Here is an 18,733-nt window from a genome sequence, read left to right as displayed (position 1 = left end):
GCAATTAAATTAACTAACTGTAAATCATTTGTGGAATTCTCAATAAAGGATAGGTCGAGTATCTTGTTCTTTATATTACAAAGGATTAGAATGAACTTTTGAATATTTCAAACTCCTTAGGAATTTTGTGGTTTCAGAAAACTATCATTAACTAAAATGGAATCCATACCACAATCTTATTCCATTTCAGCTTCACCCTAGAATATAAGTGTAATAAGTCAAATAATCAAATATCAACTTTATTTTCTTAAAATGCATGATATTAAAAGGGCTGTAAAGAATATAACATTTATGGTGTGTTTAAAAAACAATTTTTACTGTCTGAATGTAACATTTAAATTAAAAATTGTTAACATTATTCTTCTAAACATTCTGATTTACATTTCCCTGAATAATCTTTAATAAAAATGGAATTTGTTCTAAAATGTGATTAAACATATCTTTAGAGCTCAGATTCACAAAAAGGTACTCCTTTATTGAAGAGAAAAAAAAAAGGAAAATAATATTTTTATTAAAATCATTTTACTCCCCATAATATCACAGGCACAAAAAAGTATACATAAATGTTTTGATATTAGTGAAGTTAAAGGAACACTCCACCTTTTTTGAAAACAGACTCATTTTCCAACTCCCCTAGAGTTAAACAGTTGAGATTTACCGTTTTCGAATCCATTCAGCCGATCTCCGGGTCTGGCGGTACCACTTTTAGCATAACTAGGATTTTTGCAACCATGGAGACATTTGTGACAGACGCTGCATATTATCATTGCACCCATGATACGGCAGCAAAGTTCCTTGATTATTACGCCGGATTGAGAGTATAGTTCCTAGCCATATCGGCCTAGAAAATCACAACTTTTCATTTTCCGTCGGTCTTAGTACACGATGTAACTACAGAAGTGTCAAGTTTTAAATAGGAAAAATATTGAAACTCTTTGGTCATTTTTGAGCGAGATGCTAATGGTCTAACCAGATTCAATGAACTATGCTAAGCTATGCTAAAAGTGGTACCGCCAGAACCGGAGATCGGCTGAATGGATTCGAAAACAGTAAAACTCAACTGTTTAACTCTAGGAGAGTTGGAAAATTAGCCTATTTTCAAAAAAAAAGTGGAGTGTTCCTTTAATGTTTTGAGAACTATGCCTATAGAAAATCATATTTAAGTAAGGGCAATATGCAAAATTATATATCAAATCTGCATTTTTGCTGAGCATGTAAAGCCCGGAACACACCAAGGTGACAGTCGGGCAGTTTTTATTCGTTGTCTAAGTTTTCTCAGTGTGTTCTGCACCGTCGGCTGAAGTTGGTCCTCATTTGCTTTTTTTTTGGGCCAATTCGATATGTTGCATCAGCGTCGGAGCTCATCGGTCCATCTGATCATTCTGATTGGGTGTTCAGCTACTGCCACCTCCTGGTACGGAAAGGTATTTCATCCTACACAGGTACAGAATGGATGTGCTTCTTAGCTGTCAGCTGTTGAGCATCCGTTTGGTGTGTCAGGGCAACTTAGGACACAGATGCTGCTTTCATCACCACTAGTTCGTCGGCATCGGCTTGGTGTGTTCCTGCCTTAAAATTTGGCACAGAACTTGAATATATACTTTATATAAAAAGTACATTATATTTATTTTAAATTATAACAAACTTGTATAAACTTTTTGAATTTTACTTTTACAAAAAAAACTTTTATAATAATCTGTAAAGTGTTACCTTTAAAAAGATACCAAACCTAAAGCTGTGCTATGAAGAATTCAAGATCTTTAACAATTTAAGTTTGTCATTTTCATATCTATGCTCAAAACATGGGACAGACAGTTAAACAGGTAAAACTTTTTATTTTCACAGACTTTGAAAATTAAATTTGTTAAACTCAGGAAGACACTGGCATTTCAGTACTAGAGTTGAAGAGTTCTGACATACAACAAAAAAAGTGTTTTGTGTTTTGGGTCTGTACAGTTGCTTTTGAATGCTTTTTGAATTACAGTTGCATTTCAAATTGACCCACGAAGAGCAAGATTGTATAAAATTTCTGTATGCACAATTCACAATGCAAGTGTTGAAACTTTGCATGCATGTTCATAACCCTAAATGTTAGATAGTATTTCAGATAGATTGGGAAAAAAAAAAAAAAAGAAAATGTGTGGCTGACAAAATATTTTTTAGTATTGAAATAGGTGAGGGAAAACTCATTTTACCTTCAATAGGGTAGTTGAAAACCAACATAACAAAACAAACATAACTGATGTTTTAAACAACTCAAATCAAAACGGGTCAAATTGACCCAAAACAATACATAAGGGTTAGCTGATCACTCAACATTTTGAACACCTGAGCATTTTTGTGTGTTTGTTTCTAGCATATTCAAAATATGCCCACTGGTCCTAATATCTATGATGAACGAAGCTCTTACGAGTGTGGAACAACATGAGAGTGAGTAATTAATGACAGAACTTTCATTTTTGAGTGAACTAAACCTTTAAGTTGAGAAGAAGAGAACATATTTGTGTACATGTGTATTCTACAAGCTATGCGTCTTATAGCGCTTCACTGGAAAATATTGGAGGCACCAAATTTTAGAAGATGGCAATGAATAGGGGCTTTTGATCTGAATAGTTCTAGGAACTCATTTACAGGAACTAGCCACTAGGATAGTTCCCCGGGGACTAATTTCTCCCCCAGGCTGTGTTCCTGGTTGCATTCTCACCGTGATCACCGATGCCGTGATTGGAGCTGTGTTTGTGGTGTGTCTTGGGTTTTGTGATAACGGCGCTGGAATGTAAATGCATAATTTATGACACTGAAAGAGCAAAAAGTGGGTCTAAGAGACAAAATCTCATATGATAACTTACAGTATTAAGGCAGGAACACACCAAGCCAACGACGAAAAACTAGTGGGGTGACGAAAGCAGACTTTGGGGTTGGCTCATATCGGCAGCGTCTGGGCCCAAAGTTGGCCTGACACACCAAACTCGACGGCCAAGTAACACATCCGTTCTGCGCCTGTGTAAGAAGAAATGCCTTTCCGAACCAGCAGGTGGCAGTAACTGAACAGCCAATCAGAATGATCAGATGGCCCAAATGACCGACAAGCTCCGGCAGATTCAACATGTCGAATCGGCTGGAAAAAAGCAGACGAGGACCAACTTCAGCCGACGGTGCGGAACGAGAAAGTTTTGTCAGCTGATGAACAATAACATCGGCTTGGTGTGTTCCAGGCTTAAAATATCATTGAGGCAGAGAAAAGAACAACCCTGCAGATGACAGGTACATGCCATTATCACTGTTTTCCATGTTCGTGAAGTAAATATGTTTACACGGCTTTTTAAAAATGCCGGGCACCAGCGTTTGACCAATCATCATACACTCACGTCATTGATAGTTTCTATAGGGCTGGTTTAGACCCTACTCTGAAGTAGGAGCTAGTTTAGTTCCCCCAAAAGGAGTTACTAGAACCAAAATCGTTCGTATTTCCTGCGGTACAAACCAAAAATCTGGGTACTTCAGCCAATAGTTCTAGGAACGATTCAGTTGTAAAGCAGCTCTACTTGTTTGTAAAACTCATTCCACACTGGCTATGTTTTCATGCAACCCAAAAAAAATCTGTTAGTAATCGGATGACTCACTAGGATCGGATGACTCATTAGGAAAAGCCTTCATGTAAACACCATAATCGATCCGATTGAGCTTGATCCAAATTAAATTTCCATGGGATTGGAAGGGGTACTTTGTTCCTTATCTAATCCAATCAAGAGGCATAAACGCGCACATCAACCCCATCACTTTTGTTTAGCGTTCGGATTCATCAACCAGTATGAATAAATCCCGATTGAATCAAAAGTTGAGCATGTAAACGTAGCCACTGATGATATTTAAAATTGTTCCCTCTTAAGTGAATTGCCATGTGTTACTGGTTTCCTTTTTAGTTGAAACTTAGTCCACACTGTGTAAGGGTTCCCTCCGGTGTGAATTCTCATGTGGACTGCATGGAAGAAACAAAACTCTCAACACTGTTGGCAGGTGAAAGGCTTTTATCTGGTGTGAATTCCTTTTCGAGTGACACTTGTTCCACACTTTGTTGGCATGTATAAGGCTTTTCTCCACTGTGAATTCTCATGTGCCAGCTAAGGCTTCCCTTATGAACGAAACTATTTCCACACTGTTGGCATATATAAGGCCTCTTTCCAGTGTGAACTCTCATGTGGGCATTAAGCTTTCCATGTTGATCGAAACTCCTTCCACACTGAGAACATTTGTAAGGGTTCTCACCTGTGTGAATTCTTGAGTGGATTTTAAGGTTTCCATATTGAGCAAAACTTTCTCCACACTGTTGGCATGTATAAGGCTTCTCTCCAGTGTGAATTCTCATGTGCCTGTTAAGGCTTCCTTTATGATTGAAACATTGTCCACACTGTTGGCAGGTGAATGGACACTTTCCAGTGTGAATTCTCATGTGGACTGTAAGGTTTCCTTGTTGATGGAAACTTTTTCCACAATGAAGGCAGGTGTAAGGCTTTTCTCCAGTGTGAATTCTCATGTGCCTGTCAAGACTTATTTTTCGAGTGAAACATTTTCCACACTGTTGGCAGGTGAAAGGGCTCTCTCCAGTGTGAGTTTTCATGTGGGATTTAAGGTTTCCACGTTGAGAAAATCTCTTTCCACACTGAGGACATATGTAAGGGGTCTCTCCAGTGTGAATTCTCATGTGAACATTAAGGTTTTCATGTTGAGTAAAGCTCTCTCCACACTGATGGCAGGTGTAAGGCTTCTCTCCAGTGTGAATTCTAACATGCCTGTTAAAGTTTCCTTTTAGAGTGAAACTTATTCCACACTGAGGACAAGTGTAAGGCTTTTCTCCAGTGTGAATTCTCATGTGCCTGTCCAGACTTATTTTACGAGTAAAACTTTTTCCACACTGTTGGCAACTGAAAGGGCTCTCTCCAGTGTGAATTCGCATGTGGACTTTAAGGTTTCCATGTTGAGCAAATCTCTTTCCACACTGAGTGCATGTGTAAGGGTTCTCTCCAGTGTGAATTCTCATGTGAACTTTAAGGTTTCCATGTTCAACAAAACAATCTCCACACTGTTGGCATTTGTAAGGCTTTTCTCCAGTGTGAATTCTCATGTGCCTGTTAAAGTTTCCTCTTAGAGCAAAACATTTTCCACACTGTTGACAGGTGAAAGGCTTTTTTTCAGTGTGAATTCTCATGTGAACATTAAGGTTTCCATATTGAGCAAAACACTCTCCACACTGTTGGCATTTGTAAGGCTTCTCTCCAGTGTGAACTCTCATGTGCCTGTTAAAGTTTCCTTTTAGAGCGAAACATTTTCCACACTGTTGACAGGTGAAAGGCTTCTTTTCATTGTGAATTCTCATGTGTACTTTAAGGTTTCCTCGTTGATTGAAGCCCTTTCCAAATCGAAAGCAAGTGAAATAGCTTCTAGTTCCGGTCTTTATAGCTTTTTTTCGTGTTAAAGTCTTTTCAGAACAAAAAGATTTTTCTCCATTTATGAAATCATTATGATTCTCATTTTGATCTTTCTCTTCAATTTCATTGAGTTCTTCCCTCTCCTCTTTCAATGCCATCAAGTCTAAAGTGAAAATATAAACAAATAAGTTAGCCTCAGTTTAATGGCACAATAAAACAGACATCAAAACATTTAGATATGTAATGCATCAAAAGCAACAATATGTATGCCAGTTCATATACCAAAGGTGTCCAAACCCTTTCCCCATTACACCTGCCAGAAGTTGTCTCTTAAAACCCCGTTTCCAGCAGTATTTAGCTCCAACCCTAATCAAACACATCTGAGCAAGCTAATCAAGGTCATCTGTATTACTAGAAAGCTAAAGGCAGATGAGTTTGATCAATGTTGGAGCCAATCTTTACAGGAAATAGTAGCCTTGAGGGCCAGAGTTGAGAACCACTGCTCTTCACAATATTAGTAACTCTTAAGGCAGGAACACGCCAAGCCGATGTCGATGAACTAGTGGCGATGAAACCAGACTGCAGGGTTAGCTCACGTCAGCAGCGTCTGGGTCCAAAGTTGACCTGACACACTAAACCGACACCAAACCATGTGTATTCTGCACCTGCGTAAGATGAAATGCCTTTCCATAACAGCAGGTGGCAGTAGCTGAACAGCCAATCAGAATGATCGGACCGACAAGCTCTGACGGCGATTCATAATGCCGAAAAAAGGCCAATGAGGACCAACTTCAGCCGATGGTGCAGAACACACTAAGAAAAATTAGTCAGCTGACGAACAAAAACTGCCTGACAGCTGACCGTAGGCTAGGTGTGTTCCTGCCTTTAACTTTCTTTAGAGCTGTCAGGTAAACCCTTATTTAAAAAAAAGCACAGTTTGACTCAGGAGATATAGCTGATTATAGACTGATCTCAATTAGGGATGCTAACGATTAATCACAGAGAAGTTAATTTTCAATAATAATTTAATTGACAAATTATCTATGGTTGTTTGAGCAAGGTTATCATTAGTTTGACTAGTTTTGGGGTGTGTCACGGCCCCACATGTGACATGTTGAAAAAATGACAAAATATTAATTTGTTCCTACAACTTATTTCTTGGCCATGACCCACTATAAATTGATTTGTTCTTGTTAAAAGACTAGTTCACTTACAAATAAAAATTTCCTGATAATTTACTCACCACCTTCCACATTCTTCAAAAAGCTTATGCTGTATGTCCTACACCTTCCCTATTCCAACTCACAAAAAAAAAAAAAACAGAACTGGCGCCGCATTCACTCCATAAGTTGAATAGGGAAGGTGTGTAGGACATACCGGGTAAGCTTTTTGAAGAATACGGAAGCCGGTCTGGTGGAAGCACTTGCGAGGCTATCGTTTGTGTTTATAAAGCATATAAATTTTTATTTTACCGATCATTACGCTAGATAAGACCCTTATTCCTCGACTGAAGAAAGGACATGGACATCTTGAATGACATAGGGGTGAGTAAATAATCCTTTAAATTAAGTGACAAATTAGTACAATGTGGCCATGCTTTAACTTAAATGAGGGAACAACTGAATAAGTTGTGTTAAATAAAGTATACCCCGGCCTTTATGCACGCATCCTCTCTCTCCTGGTGAGTACAATGTGAAAATATAACAGTATATTCTCCTATAATTCTGAACGTGGACAATTTGTCTCCAAGCCAACACCGTACCGCGTCTGCACTATAAGCGATATACTGCAAAACTGTCACGTAGCTGTTTAAAACAAGGCCCGCAGGAGCAATGTAGTTTTATCGAGCCATGCACCCGTATTACAAACATTCACTATATTGCCAAAAGTTTTGGACGCCTGCCTTTACGTGCTCATGAACTTTAATGACATCCCATTCTTAATCCGTAGGGTTTAATATGGAGTTGGCCCACCCTTTGCAGCTATATCTGCCTCAACTCTTCTGGGAAGGGTTTCCACAAGGTTTAAGAGTGTGTTTATGGGAATTTTTGACCATTCTTCTAGAAGTGCATTTGTGAGGTCAGGCAGTGATGTTGGTGAGAAGGCCTGGCTCACAGTCTCCGCTCTAATTCATCCCAAAGGTGTTCTATCGGATTGACTCTGAAGGCCAGCCAAGTTCCTCCACACCAAACTTGATCATCCATGTCTTTATGGACCTTGCTTTGTGCACTGGTGTGCAGTCATGTTGGAACAGGAAGGGGCCATCCTCAAACTCAAAGTTGTTCTCACAAAGTTGGGAGCATGAAATTGTCCAAAATGTCTTGGTATGCTTAAGCATTAAAAGTTCCTTTCACTGGAACTAAGGGGCCAAGCCCAACCTCTGAAAAACAACCACAGAAAAACAACCCCACATCATAATCCCCCCCTCCACCAAACATTACACTTGGCACAATGCAGTCAGGCAAGTCACATTCTCCTGGAAACCACCAAACCCAGACTCGTCCATTTGATTGCCAGACAGAGAAGCATGATTTGTCACTCCAGAGAACACGTCTCCACTTCTCTAGAGTCCAGTGGTGGTGTGCTTTACACCACTGCATCCGACGCTTTGCATTGCACTTGCTCGGCCACGGAAACCCATTCCATGAAGCTCTCTACTCACTGTTCTTGAGCTAATCTGAAAGCCACATGAAGTTTGGAAGTCTATAGCTATTGACTCTGCAGAAAGTTGGCAACTTCTTTTCCATTCTTCCACAAATGTTTGTAGACGCAGTCTGCATGCCTAGGTGCTTGATTTAATACACCTGTGTCCATGGAAGTAGCCTGGTAATACCAGACTCTGCTACTTCACTTTGCTTCGTAGACAGAGTCTGGAATGGCATAATAGAGAAGTGTTTTCTCTCTCGCTAGGGGGCGCTTGTCTGAAGTTTAAAATCATTGGTTACCCGTAAGCCAATCAGATACGTTTAGTTATCACGTATGTTATGTGCCTGTACAGCCGCATCGAAGCACAGACATCATGCATCGAACTCAAATCTATGATTGAACTTCCACTGTAAATGTTGTAAACACATGATGATGCGTTTATCAAACACTCTTCTTGTTCTGGCTTCAGTTTGAAAAAGAGTTGAATGTTCTCCATAACAGAGCGAATTGCATCCCGTGTCTCATTTCCCATTTCCGCGGTCGTTTCGGTTTTCGATTTCTCTAACCTACAATGTAAATCTCGGCGCTTAGCATCTACGTCACGGCTCTCAGCCCGCCCTCTGTTCGTTGATTGGCCCGGCTGTTTCCAGACCGGTGGCAAACAGAAAGCTCTGACGCTGTATCAGACTGAGTACAGAAGCGAAATGAAATAGGAAGTAGGAAGTCTGACGTAGTCAGGCTACCATGGAAGTGATTGGAACACCTGAATTTAATGATTTGGAGGGGTGTCCCAATACTTTTGGCAATATAGTGTATTTGGCAAGACAGACAATGAAGAGCAACAGCAGTAAAAGTGTGTATATGTTAACTTATTCTTTATACATATTTGTCTGACCATATTTAAAGTCTTTCAGAAAGTTAATAAATCCCCTGATATGCATTATCTTTGAAGGAATCCCACTAATTGTACTTAGAATACAATCTAGACACAGTTAAAAGTCATTTTGAAGATGATCTAGTTTTATGACGAGTTTGGCAAAATGCAGAGTATTTTGATGCTTGAAGTGCTCCCATCTTTAAATATTCTCTTAGAAACCTTTTGGGCTGCATTTACACTACAAGCCCTAATGCACAGATCCGATCTTTTGACCAGTCTAAAGTGAATCTAAACAGACACGACTGGTATCCAATATCTGTGTTTACATTACTTCCTGCTTCAAAAAGATTGGCATTGCTAGTTTTACATGCATATAGCAGACCCTCGGGTTTTGAATGGCCATGCTAATAAAATTATTTATATATTTCATGTCAGGTGGTAATGATTACCTGTTGGAATGGATTAGTTAACAGCTGTTAGTGTCATGTATTGCAGCGCAAACTCTGACTGAATGGATACAGAACAGAAAATAAAGGTAATTTGCATTTGATATTTTATCTACAGTTATAAGTTTCAGAATTCCATTATTTTTGGTATAAATTCAAGTGAGCTAGAGAGAGAGCACATGCGAAAAAGAGAGTAGCTACAGTGAAGCTTTTTGCTTATAAGAAAAACAGCACGGCGGTCTCTTTTAAATTAACCGGGCAAAGGTTGAAATTCAGCTGCTGAATGTGTGTGTGTGCGAATGTATGTGTGTGTGTATGCATGTGCGTGTGCAATTTCTTTCTAGGAAAATAAGTAACGTTAGAAAGTTCCCACCTCAATAATAAAGCTGCAAATTTTTAGTGCGAGTGCATACAGGCACGTCGGCTTCATAATACAACATAAAAGCTTAATGAGCAAACGTGCCGTCCTCGCCGTGTGATGGCTTGGAATTCCAATGGGAATCAGATATATGCATGTTTAGACGTAGGTCGCATGTCCAGAGATCAGATATGTATTGGATTTAAAACCACATTTGGAAGTGGCTCAGATCGGATGAAAACAAAAAAAAAAACAAAAAAAAAAAAAAAAAAAAAAAAAAAAAAAAATCGGATCTCGTGTGGATTTTTGTGTTTACACGAGTGCAACTAATTCCGATGTGTGTCAGATGTGAGCAAAAGATCGGATTTTTTTGTGCCAGTGTAAACGCAGCCTTGGAGTCTTATTTTAAAGAATCATGTTCATGTTTTATTAAATATTTATATATATTTTGTTATTGAGAATTGTAGTTATGAGTTCTGGAGAGGACTTTATTCTTCTTCTTGTATTTATTGTTTTGTGTGTCTTATTTAATTTTTTTTGGCAAAACTTTGTTGCCATTTTGGCAAGGATTCCCTGGTAGAAGAGATTTCTATCACAATGGGATCATTCCTAGAAAAATAAAGGATAAATGAAATAAAAATAAAATAATTTACAGTACAGTACAAAAAGTGTTTTCTCTGAGTAACTTGAACAAAAAAACATGTTCTCTTGTAATTTGACGTTATTTTGTTTGAAACAGCTGGTAAATATAAACTAAAAAAATAAAGCATTTTGTATTATTAATAAAGTAACTGGAGGACAGGATGTGCACTACTTTGTTCAAAACCAACATTGGAACACTCCTCGTACAATTAGTCTTGTTCATGAATAAACAATAGCACACTCACTGTAATATTTCACTGCATATTATTTTATTATTCCTTTGGTTTGCTAATGGAGTAGAAATATGTTTGAGCTTTGACAAAATAAAAAATGATTTTTCATAGTGATGCTAAATTTACAACTGAGCATATTAGTGCCCATTGGCGATTCTATTTACTCAAAGCCCTTTAAATGAAGAACAAATGTAGACTAACTCTACCAAATGTAAAGCTGATCGCTCACATTTCAAGGTTTGCCTTACACAAAATAAATATTTTTGTTAGATACTGTTGCATGATTTTTTGATAGAAAGCAATGGTTTTCATTGTTTTTAATGTAGAAGTAGATATTTGGATTTAATATCACAATTAGTTTGTGGCAACTTCTGCATTATTTTTTCTTAATTTAATATGACGTCTCATAATAACATGAAAATAGGATCTTCTCAGGTTCACTTGAAGGCAGCATTAGTATTTGTCTGGTCATGTGATCTCAACATGTCTGTCCACATGAGACAACACACTCCATAAAAACAGCTTTAATTATGACACTCATATGACATTCTTGAAAAATATTAATTTCTGTTGAGCTGTTTAGCTTTGAGAATGAAACCAACCTGTTTGTGTCTCAGTATCTTCTTGTTTCACTCTGAATGTTTCTTCAATCTTCATTTCTTCACTCTCCTCTTTAATAATCACCACATTTATGTCTTCACTCTCCTCTTTAATAAATGCCATCTTTATAATAGTGTGTCACGTGGATCTCAGTCCTGTTTAAGATGAGAATATTTAACAGAAAGAAGAATAAATCCAAACTAAATTTCTGGGTGTGTCTCAATCAGCTCTCTAGTTCAGTATTCTGTGCACTGGTAAGGGTGACAGTCAAAAAGTTGGTTTTATATTCGCACATTCAGACTTCTGATAAATTCAGACTTTCTAATAAATGTGCAATAAATTAATGTTTGCGAATTTTAAGCAGCGACATGATATTGACAACCAACGATTGTCAACTTACAACATTTTTAGTCGATCAAAATAGGCAAGTATTGTTTTAATGGCATATTTACTTGTGAAATATGCTATTGAATATACTTGTGAAATATGCTATTGAATACGGATGTCCGAATGTGCGAATATAAAACCAACTTTACCGAAGTGTGACAGTCAGAGTGAGAGGTAATGGCCTTAAAGTAACTGATTAGCAAAAAAAAAAAAAACACTAGCACAAACTAGCACTACAAATTAATAATAAAATAAATACTGTCATGAAAACATTTGCAGTTCGTTTGTAAAAGTTGTCATTATGTTTGTTGTTCTCGTTCAGACATTGTTTTGAGCAGCACGTCTCGCTTAGAAACCATGAATCATTTTGAGAAGCATTTGGTTTAATTAACTCGGAGTTTAAAAAGCTCAGTTTCTACATAACGAGTTCGTGTATAAACTAATTCACGATAAAGGGAGAGAAATGAGACGCACCTTCTGTGTTAAGCGTGTTGATTTACTCGCAAGTAATAACGTTCATTAATGTTAGATTAAACATTACATTGTCACATTCCCAAATATACTATTAATTCTGCGTTGCTTGTAAAACATTAAAGTTGATTGTTTTCCATCGGTTTAAACGCTTAAACACAAACCTGTCTGCAGTCAGATCACAACAAATGCAGGAGATCGTCGAGGCTTTATGTCGTCATGTTGCAAACCAAAATAAAAGTCTTTTTTTTTAACACGCCACTCTTAAAAACTTAAAGTTGCATAGAAAATGTACATAGGACAATATAAACAAAAAAATAAAAGATGACAAATTCAGAGTTGAATATATTGGTGAAAAAACAGGTTTAAATGTATGCTGTCCAATGATGTGCTGAAAATATCAGCAAACTACTAAAGAGTGAGAGAGGAAAAAACTAATGTTTTTGTGAAGAAACCATTTTATACTATTGTAAATTAGATTTAAAATGCAATAAATGTATAACAATTTTAAATAAAAAGTTCAAATGAGTGTATAAATTCATAAAGCAGAATTTATACTTGTGTCACTATTGAAGCACATAAAAGTTAGTGTTTTTCTCATTTTAAAAAAGTGAATTTCTGAATCTACTTGCAATTCTAAATTTGATCTACTACACAGATCCATTTGTCTTTCCCCAATCTTCAATCAAAAGTATTATATAGTGACACCATCCGCTCTAATATCAACCATAACAAAACGGTTTAGTTAATGAGCAGCCATTCAAATTTCATTGTTAATATACCCATACCCCTTCAACCTAACCAGCCCACAAAAGATCCAAATTTGAATTTTCTGCTGATCCCCTCTTCATCAACCACAATAATACTCCCATCTCTTATGAAACATTGGTTACAAAATGCTTTCCAAACAGACATCAGTTTAAACCTGTCACACATACACAATTCAACAATGTGTTGATTTCGATGACTTGAGAATCGATAATTCACTCTATATAGGGGCTGCTTCACTGCGTTATATGAGAAAGCAGTGGTCTTTATAAAAGAAGCACTTTAGAAGTTAAAATTGCATTTATCGGATCTTATAAAAATAAACCAAATTGCAAACTACATAGATATTCTAGTTTATCTATATTATGGGAGCTCTCATGATTTTAAAGCGACCATTATTTTACAACATTATTTTAGAACGTGTTAATTATATGCAGCTGACATGTATGTATTTAGGCATTGTGTATATTTTTTTGTTTTTTTTATTCAAAATATTCACAATCTTGTTAACTATATTATGAATATGCTATATTCTCATTGTAAAATATGTGGAAGTGAATGTGTTTTGTCACGCAATGAGTTTCCACCGCATTTCAGAGCTGTTGGCTTTACAAAATGTCTCCAAAATACATAGTGGCCGGTGAACTGGGAGAAGCCTAGTACTTCATTAAAATGTCTATTTATATCTGTGAAACCTAAAATAAACCTTATGTGGTTGAAAACACTGAATAGTGATATATGACAAGCGCTGAGCGTGTCTGTCTCCAGCTCAGTGCCAAAGCACGTTTGAATTTAGCAATGAAGTTCTATTCACATTGGTGTGATTGTACTCACCAAAGGGTTAAAATCAACCTGGTTTCGGGGGTGGAGGGGGGAGAAATGGAGTCTGAGGGGGAAATGCCTCCTTTTGCCCCTTTCTCTGCATATGTTTTGCAGAAGGCGAGCATCCAGCAATTTTCCATGAGAAACCACCCAACCAGAACACAAACATGTACATACACAGAGACAATATACACAGACACAGAATGGAATAAATGAGCAAATGACTCAGGAATCAATCTTAAGATGATAATGGAGTTTACTCCACTCCAGTCCATAACACCAAAACATTAGCAACTTCTGCACAACATACTTGAAACTTTATCTTCAAATCTGTAATATGGTCAGTAGCATGGGAAACCGTTTCGAGCTGATGATGAGTGAGGTTTGTTTGAGGTTGTTCTACAGTTATAGCTGGGATCTGTTCATTTTCAGCTGTGGGCAATGACTCAATGACATGATGAGCCAGGAGTGTGTTTAAATTTTCAGGTTTATAGGGATTCTCTTCAAACACATTGTTGATGGCTTTGCTGAAAGTTCCCATCCTTGAGAGCATTCCCTCTGTCCATATTGAAGCCGTTTTAATGTTTTCTGTGGGCAAAGCATGGTGATTACACGTTTCTTTAAAGTGTTGTAGTCAAGTTTGGATTTGTGGAAGAAAAACTATGCTGAGTGAAACTTTGTGAATGTCATTACTGGGCTCCAGAAGTTCAGAATCCTCAAGACTGTAGAACATGCAAAAGTACATCCCTCTACAAACGCTCTATTCTTCGATTGTGGACTGATTCTCCAGTGATGTGACTCCAGTGCCATAGTCCTAGTACAGAATTCATGAACAATGCCACTTTTAAGTTCTCACCACCATGATCTGACCTTACCCTAGAGCATAAAGGGACGTTGCTTTTATAAACAGATAGTACAGTGCAGGCTCAGTTGTCAAGTGTTGCAATGTAGGTATGGGATTAGCTGCGAATGTCCATCAATGGCATCATGAATCACAAAGCCCCATCTAAATTATTGACAGCAATAAGTTAGAGTGCCAACCCCGCATTGCTGCCTTCAACCTCGTACTTAGATATTGTCAACTATCTTGTTTATGGTATAAGTTTGTACACCTGTGAACAATTTAAAATTGATAAATCTCTTGAAGACATAGTGCAGGGTTCCTCAACCTTTTTCCTACTGCAACCCACTTTTTTTTTGTATACCAGTCATACAACCCACTAAAGCTGGAAATAAGTAAATAACTTTAATTATAATAAGTATATAAGGTAGCCTAGGTCTAAAGAGGCATTAATTTTATGAAAACATAAACACTTTCAATAGTTAGGCAGACTATGGAGCAAACTAATTAATTTATTTATTTTTACTCACGTTAATGTGAAATTTGAGACACGGTGGAATTGACCCTTTGCCAGGAGTTTGATTGACAAGCGATCTAACCAATTATAGCGCCGAATATGCCATTTTGTCAGTCAGGAGTTAGAAGATTAACCTCGGTGGATTTGAACTAGAAAAATTGTGTGTATTTACATCTTTCCGCATTTTAAACAACATTCATTCTTATGTTTATTTGATGCTATAAAATAACTAGTAGGAAGAGATGATTGGTTCACGAGCCGCTTGAGCTGAGGCACTACAGCAGTGGTTCCCAAACTGGGGTACGTGACGTGACAAAAGGGGGTACGCAAACAAAATGAGTAGTTCATTTAATTCTACCTTAAAATAACATTAAAATCGAGCATGTGTTTCTAACTGCCAAAATGTCATAAATCTAGTACATTTAATCAGAGTACCTCATCATTTGCAGTCAAAAATATCTGTATCCACACAAGCATGGCATGCATAAGATAGACTGCGTAGACTGCATGCTGCCTTAAATCGCGCTAAATTACTGTCGTTCTCGACAATGCACCTTTGTAAAAGTGGGGAAAAAGTGTTTTAGCACTTACTCGCATGAAGAACAGACACATATAATGGATTAATTTCGATTTAAGGCTCAAACTTTCTCTGATACAAAAACATACCTTGTGTGAGTTCTTGTATTTAATGATGATAACGAGCAAGAATGCAATTGTTCCCAAACATCCACATGACTGCAAACGTGACATTATTATACAACAGGTCAAAAATTAAACACAGTACTGTCAGTATTTACTCTATTTTGCAATGAAATAATAGTTCTAACAAAAACCACAGCAGAACTAATTAATTAGAACTTTTTCACAAACAATTCTGAGGCTTTGAACGAATCATGAGAGTTAGTGATTCAATGATTCATTCACAGCCACTTGCTTTGTTATTGAATGAATGACAAGATGACTCACTCATAAAAACAGTGACTTGCTGCCACCTACTGGCGGTTATAGTTTAGTATTTAAAAGTTTTACTTAATTTTACCAACATTGCATATTTCTCTATTGAACATTTTTTTATTTAAAACATTATAAAATAAATAAAGTTATTCATAAAGGTAAAATATGCACTGGAAAATCAATTTAGGGGGCAAATTTTGTCCCTTAATGGTAAAGGTGTGACTGCAGTCTAAGTGGAAGAGAGGGGGTACGCAGAAGTATGGTAATCCCTTCAGGGGGTACTCCAAGCTAAAAAGTTTGGGAAACACTGCTCTACAGCAATCTGTCACGACACATTAAAGAGCTACAAAATGGTTTTTATTGTTCAAATTTCTTTAAAAAATTCACAATTTGAAAGATGGGACTTTGTTTAATATCATAAATTTACATAAAAAATATATAAACATCCTAAAATATAGGCTATGTTTACTTTATAGGCAAAAATGCATACATTTGAAAAAAAAAATACTATTTGGCTACTAGACAACAGTTTAAAATAACTCTTCACTGAAACCATTCTGAACAGTATTTTATACGATTTATTTTCTAAAACAAGAGAAGGACAGTGAATGATTTTTAGCAATGTAATTTGACAGCATTTATCGTCATATTTTCCTAATGTCTTGTACAGTTAAACACAGTGTCACGTGGATGGGAATATGCATGGAAATGATATGCAGGTGACGTAATGCATAATAAATCTAGGCATTGTAAGCTCCATATATGGTGATTTCATGGAGGAGACTGATTCATGTATGCACAATCTTCAGCTGACTGGGTTTTATAAAGATAATTTTGCACAGGTTCTGGCGTAAGCATGGTTGTATAAATTTGTGAAAATCTGGCTTTTATGCGTACGCACACTTTTAGTATGAAATCTATGGAAAGTTTTATACATGAGGCCCCTCTCACGAAAACTTGGTTTTAAAAATGTCAAGCATGAAAATGTAAAAAATGCTTAATTTAAAAACTTTTACTTATCATTTAACACTTTTTTTTAATATAATTTCGAAAATAAGTCCTAAAAAATCTCATTACCGCAACAGTCTGAAAAAATCAACACTGTTAGAAAAGCTAATATATTTTAACATTTTTAAAAAATGATTATTAATAGTCATGCACAGTTACTTGAAATTCTGAAATATTTATTTTTATTTTAAGTTTTTTTTTTTTTTTTGATTAATTTCTCTCATTACCGCAACACCTCCCACAATTTACAACCATTTTTTTAAAAATATTTCGATGAAACCTGACGTATTTTCAAAATAACATGACAAATCTGAAAGAACATAATTTGTAGATTCTGCACATGCATTTAAAATCAAAGTACTATGTTAAATTAACATTTAATGAACATCTGTTGCGGTAATGATACATAGGTTTCGGAAATGAGCTTAATTATTTCGGTAATGATAATATGTATTCTTGTCTAAGATTTTGTTAAAAACTAATTTTAAAGTAGAAAAAACATAATATTTGCACAATCATGCATTCAAGTTCAAAACAGTTTTATTTTCAATGTAGATTAGTGTTTGTTTCAAAAAAAAAAAACAAGTTGCAAATCTGTTTACATGTACTCTAAACAATTGTAATCTGATTCAAATATCCGTTTATATGTGTTTTATATACATTCCGATTAAAACGTTTGAGCATGCAGTCTGCATGTGTGTCGTCATATCAGTCACACTTGTGGTAACCTTGCCTGAAAAATCCAGCCTCACCACTGTACCAGTGGATGAGTCTGGTCGGCCATTGAATCAATTCAATTTCTAGGGCGGAGCAAATCCGAGCAAACAGGAAGCGGAGTAAACCAATCAGAGAAGGGTGGATATGACATTGGCAAAGCGACAAGAGAGTCAACAGTGAAAAGTAAATAATTAATGTGTTTTTGGTCATTTAAAACTGAATTCACGGCTGAATAGAACAAACTCTCGGGTCTCCCGTGTGCAATCGGGTGATTCTCACGAAACAATTAAAAAACACCGGGCCAAATGATTTTAAATATAAAATGTGTAATATAGTAATATTAAAAAGCATCAGAATAAAGACAATACTGTTCTCTACCTTGCACAATGTGTGATTTCAACATAAGAATTTATTATTTTTCAATTTTATTGCCATTTCTGCTGAAATTCTCGTTACTGCAATGCGTCCGGCTGTGTTTGAACATGTGTTATGTTGTAATTTAAACAAATTAACATAAAATAATTTAGAAAACAATAAATGGATGTTTCAATTTACTGAATATTCACGTATAATAATAAAGAAGAAAAATTAGGAAAATGATGTGTCCATGCCAGATGTTCTCATCCTCCGCAACACTTTGAGGACTGTTTAAGCACAGAATACAGAATTTAAATAGTTTGATTTTGAGTAGCCAAACACATGGGCCAGTTACTTCAAGATGGCTACCAAGTAAGATCATCTCTTTATATCTCTCCAGTTAAATGTTAAATATTCTCTTGTCAGAATGTTTACACGACATTTCGCTTATCATTACCGAAATTCTACATTTCGAAAATTGTTAGATTTACAATTTTTTATGAAAATGTGCTTTATTAAAGTCTGAGTAAAAAAATAGCAAAGCCTTCATGGCTCCTCTATTGTTAGCAAAACATACTGAGGTACCTCATCCTCCGCAACACCATTCTCATATACCGCAACCATTTAACAGCAGTTGCGGTAAAGAGAACTTCTGTTTCGGAA

The 18,733-nt window shown here is 36.4% G+C and overlaps 1 protein-coding gene across 4 annotated transcripts; it reads right to left on the bottom strand.

Moving 5' to 3' along the window:
• Positions 1-1,829: 1,829 nt before the first annotated feature.
• On the bottom strand, positions 1,830-12,306 carry LOC137024991 (zinc finger protein 665-like). Of its 4 annotated transcripts, XR_010895811.1 has the most exons (4): positions 12,251-12,306; positions 11,231-11,383; positions 2,850-5,589; positions 1,830-2,769 (listed from the first exon to the last, which is right to left on the bottom strand). XR_010895811.1 is itself a non-coding variant. In XM_067392980.1 (3 exons), the coding sequence occupies exons 2-3, from the start codon at positions 11,349-11,351 to the stop codon at positions 3,971-3,973; spliced, it is 1,740 nt and encodes a 579-aa protein (XP_067249081.1). In that variant the 5' UTR covers positions 11,352-11,383; positions 12,251-12,306; the 3' UTR covers positions 1,830-3,970. The 4 variants fall into 4 exon arrangements, 3 of the variants coding, with proteins under 3 accessions (XP_067249081.1, XP_067249083.1, XP_067249084.1); XM_067392980.1 differs by having other exon boundaries at positions 1,830-5,589; XM_067392982.1 differs by lacking the exon at positions 12,251-12,306 and adding an exon at positions 12,090-12,244 and having other exon boundaries at positions 1,830-5,589.
• Between the last annotated feature and the right edge of the window lie 6,427 nt (positions 12,307-18,733).

Source organism: Chanodichthys erythropterus, chromosome 8 (genome assembly GCF_024489055.1).
Source record: "Chanodichthys erythropterus isolate Z2021 chromosome 8, ASM2448905v1, whole genome shotgun sequence".
NCBI classification, from domain to species: Eukaryota; Metazoa; Chordata; class Actinopteri; order Cypriniformes; family Xenocyprididae; genus Chanodichthys; species Chanodichthys erythropterus.
The sequence above is the reverse complement of the archived record's forward strand: the minus strand, read 5'-3'. Positions and strand labels throughout refer to the sequence as shown.

Coding starts and splice junctions, on each gene's coding strand:
- LOC137024991 (XM_067392980.1), bottom strand. CDS start 11,351: ATGGCATTTATTAAAGAGGAGAGTGAAGACATAAATGTGGTGATTATT. Junction 5,590..11,230: donor AGATACTGAGACACAAACAG/GTTGGTTTCATT, acceptor TTTTCACTTTAG/ACTTGATGGCATTGAAAGAG.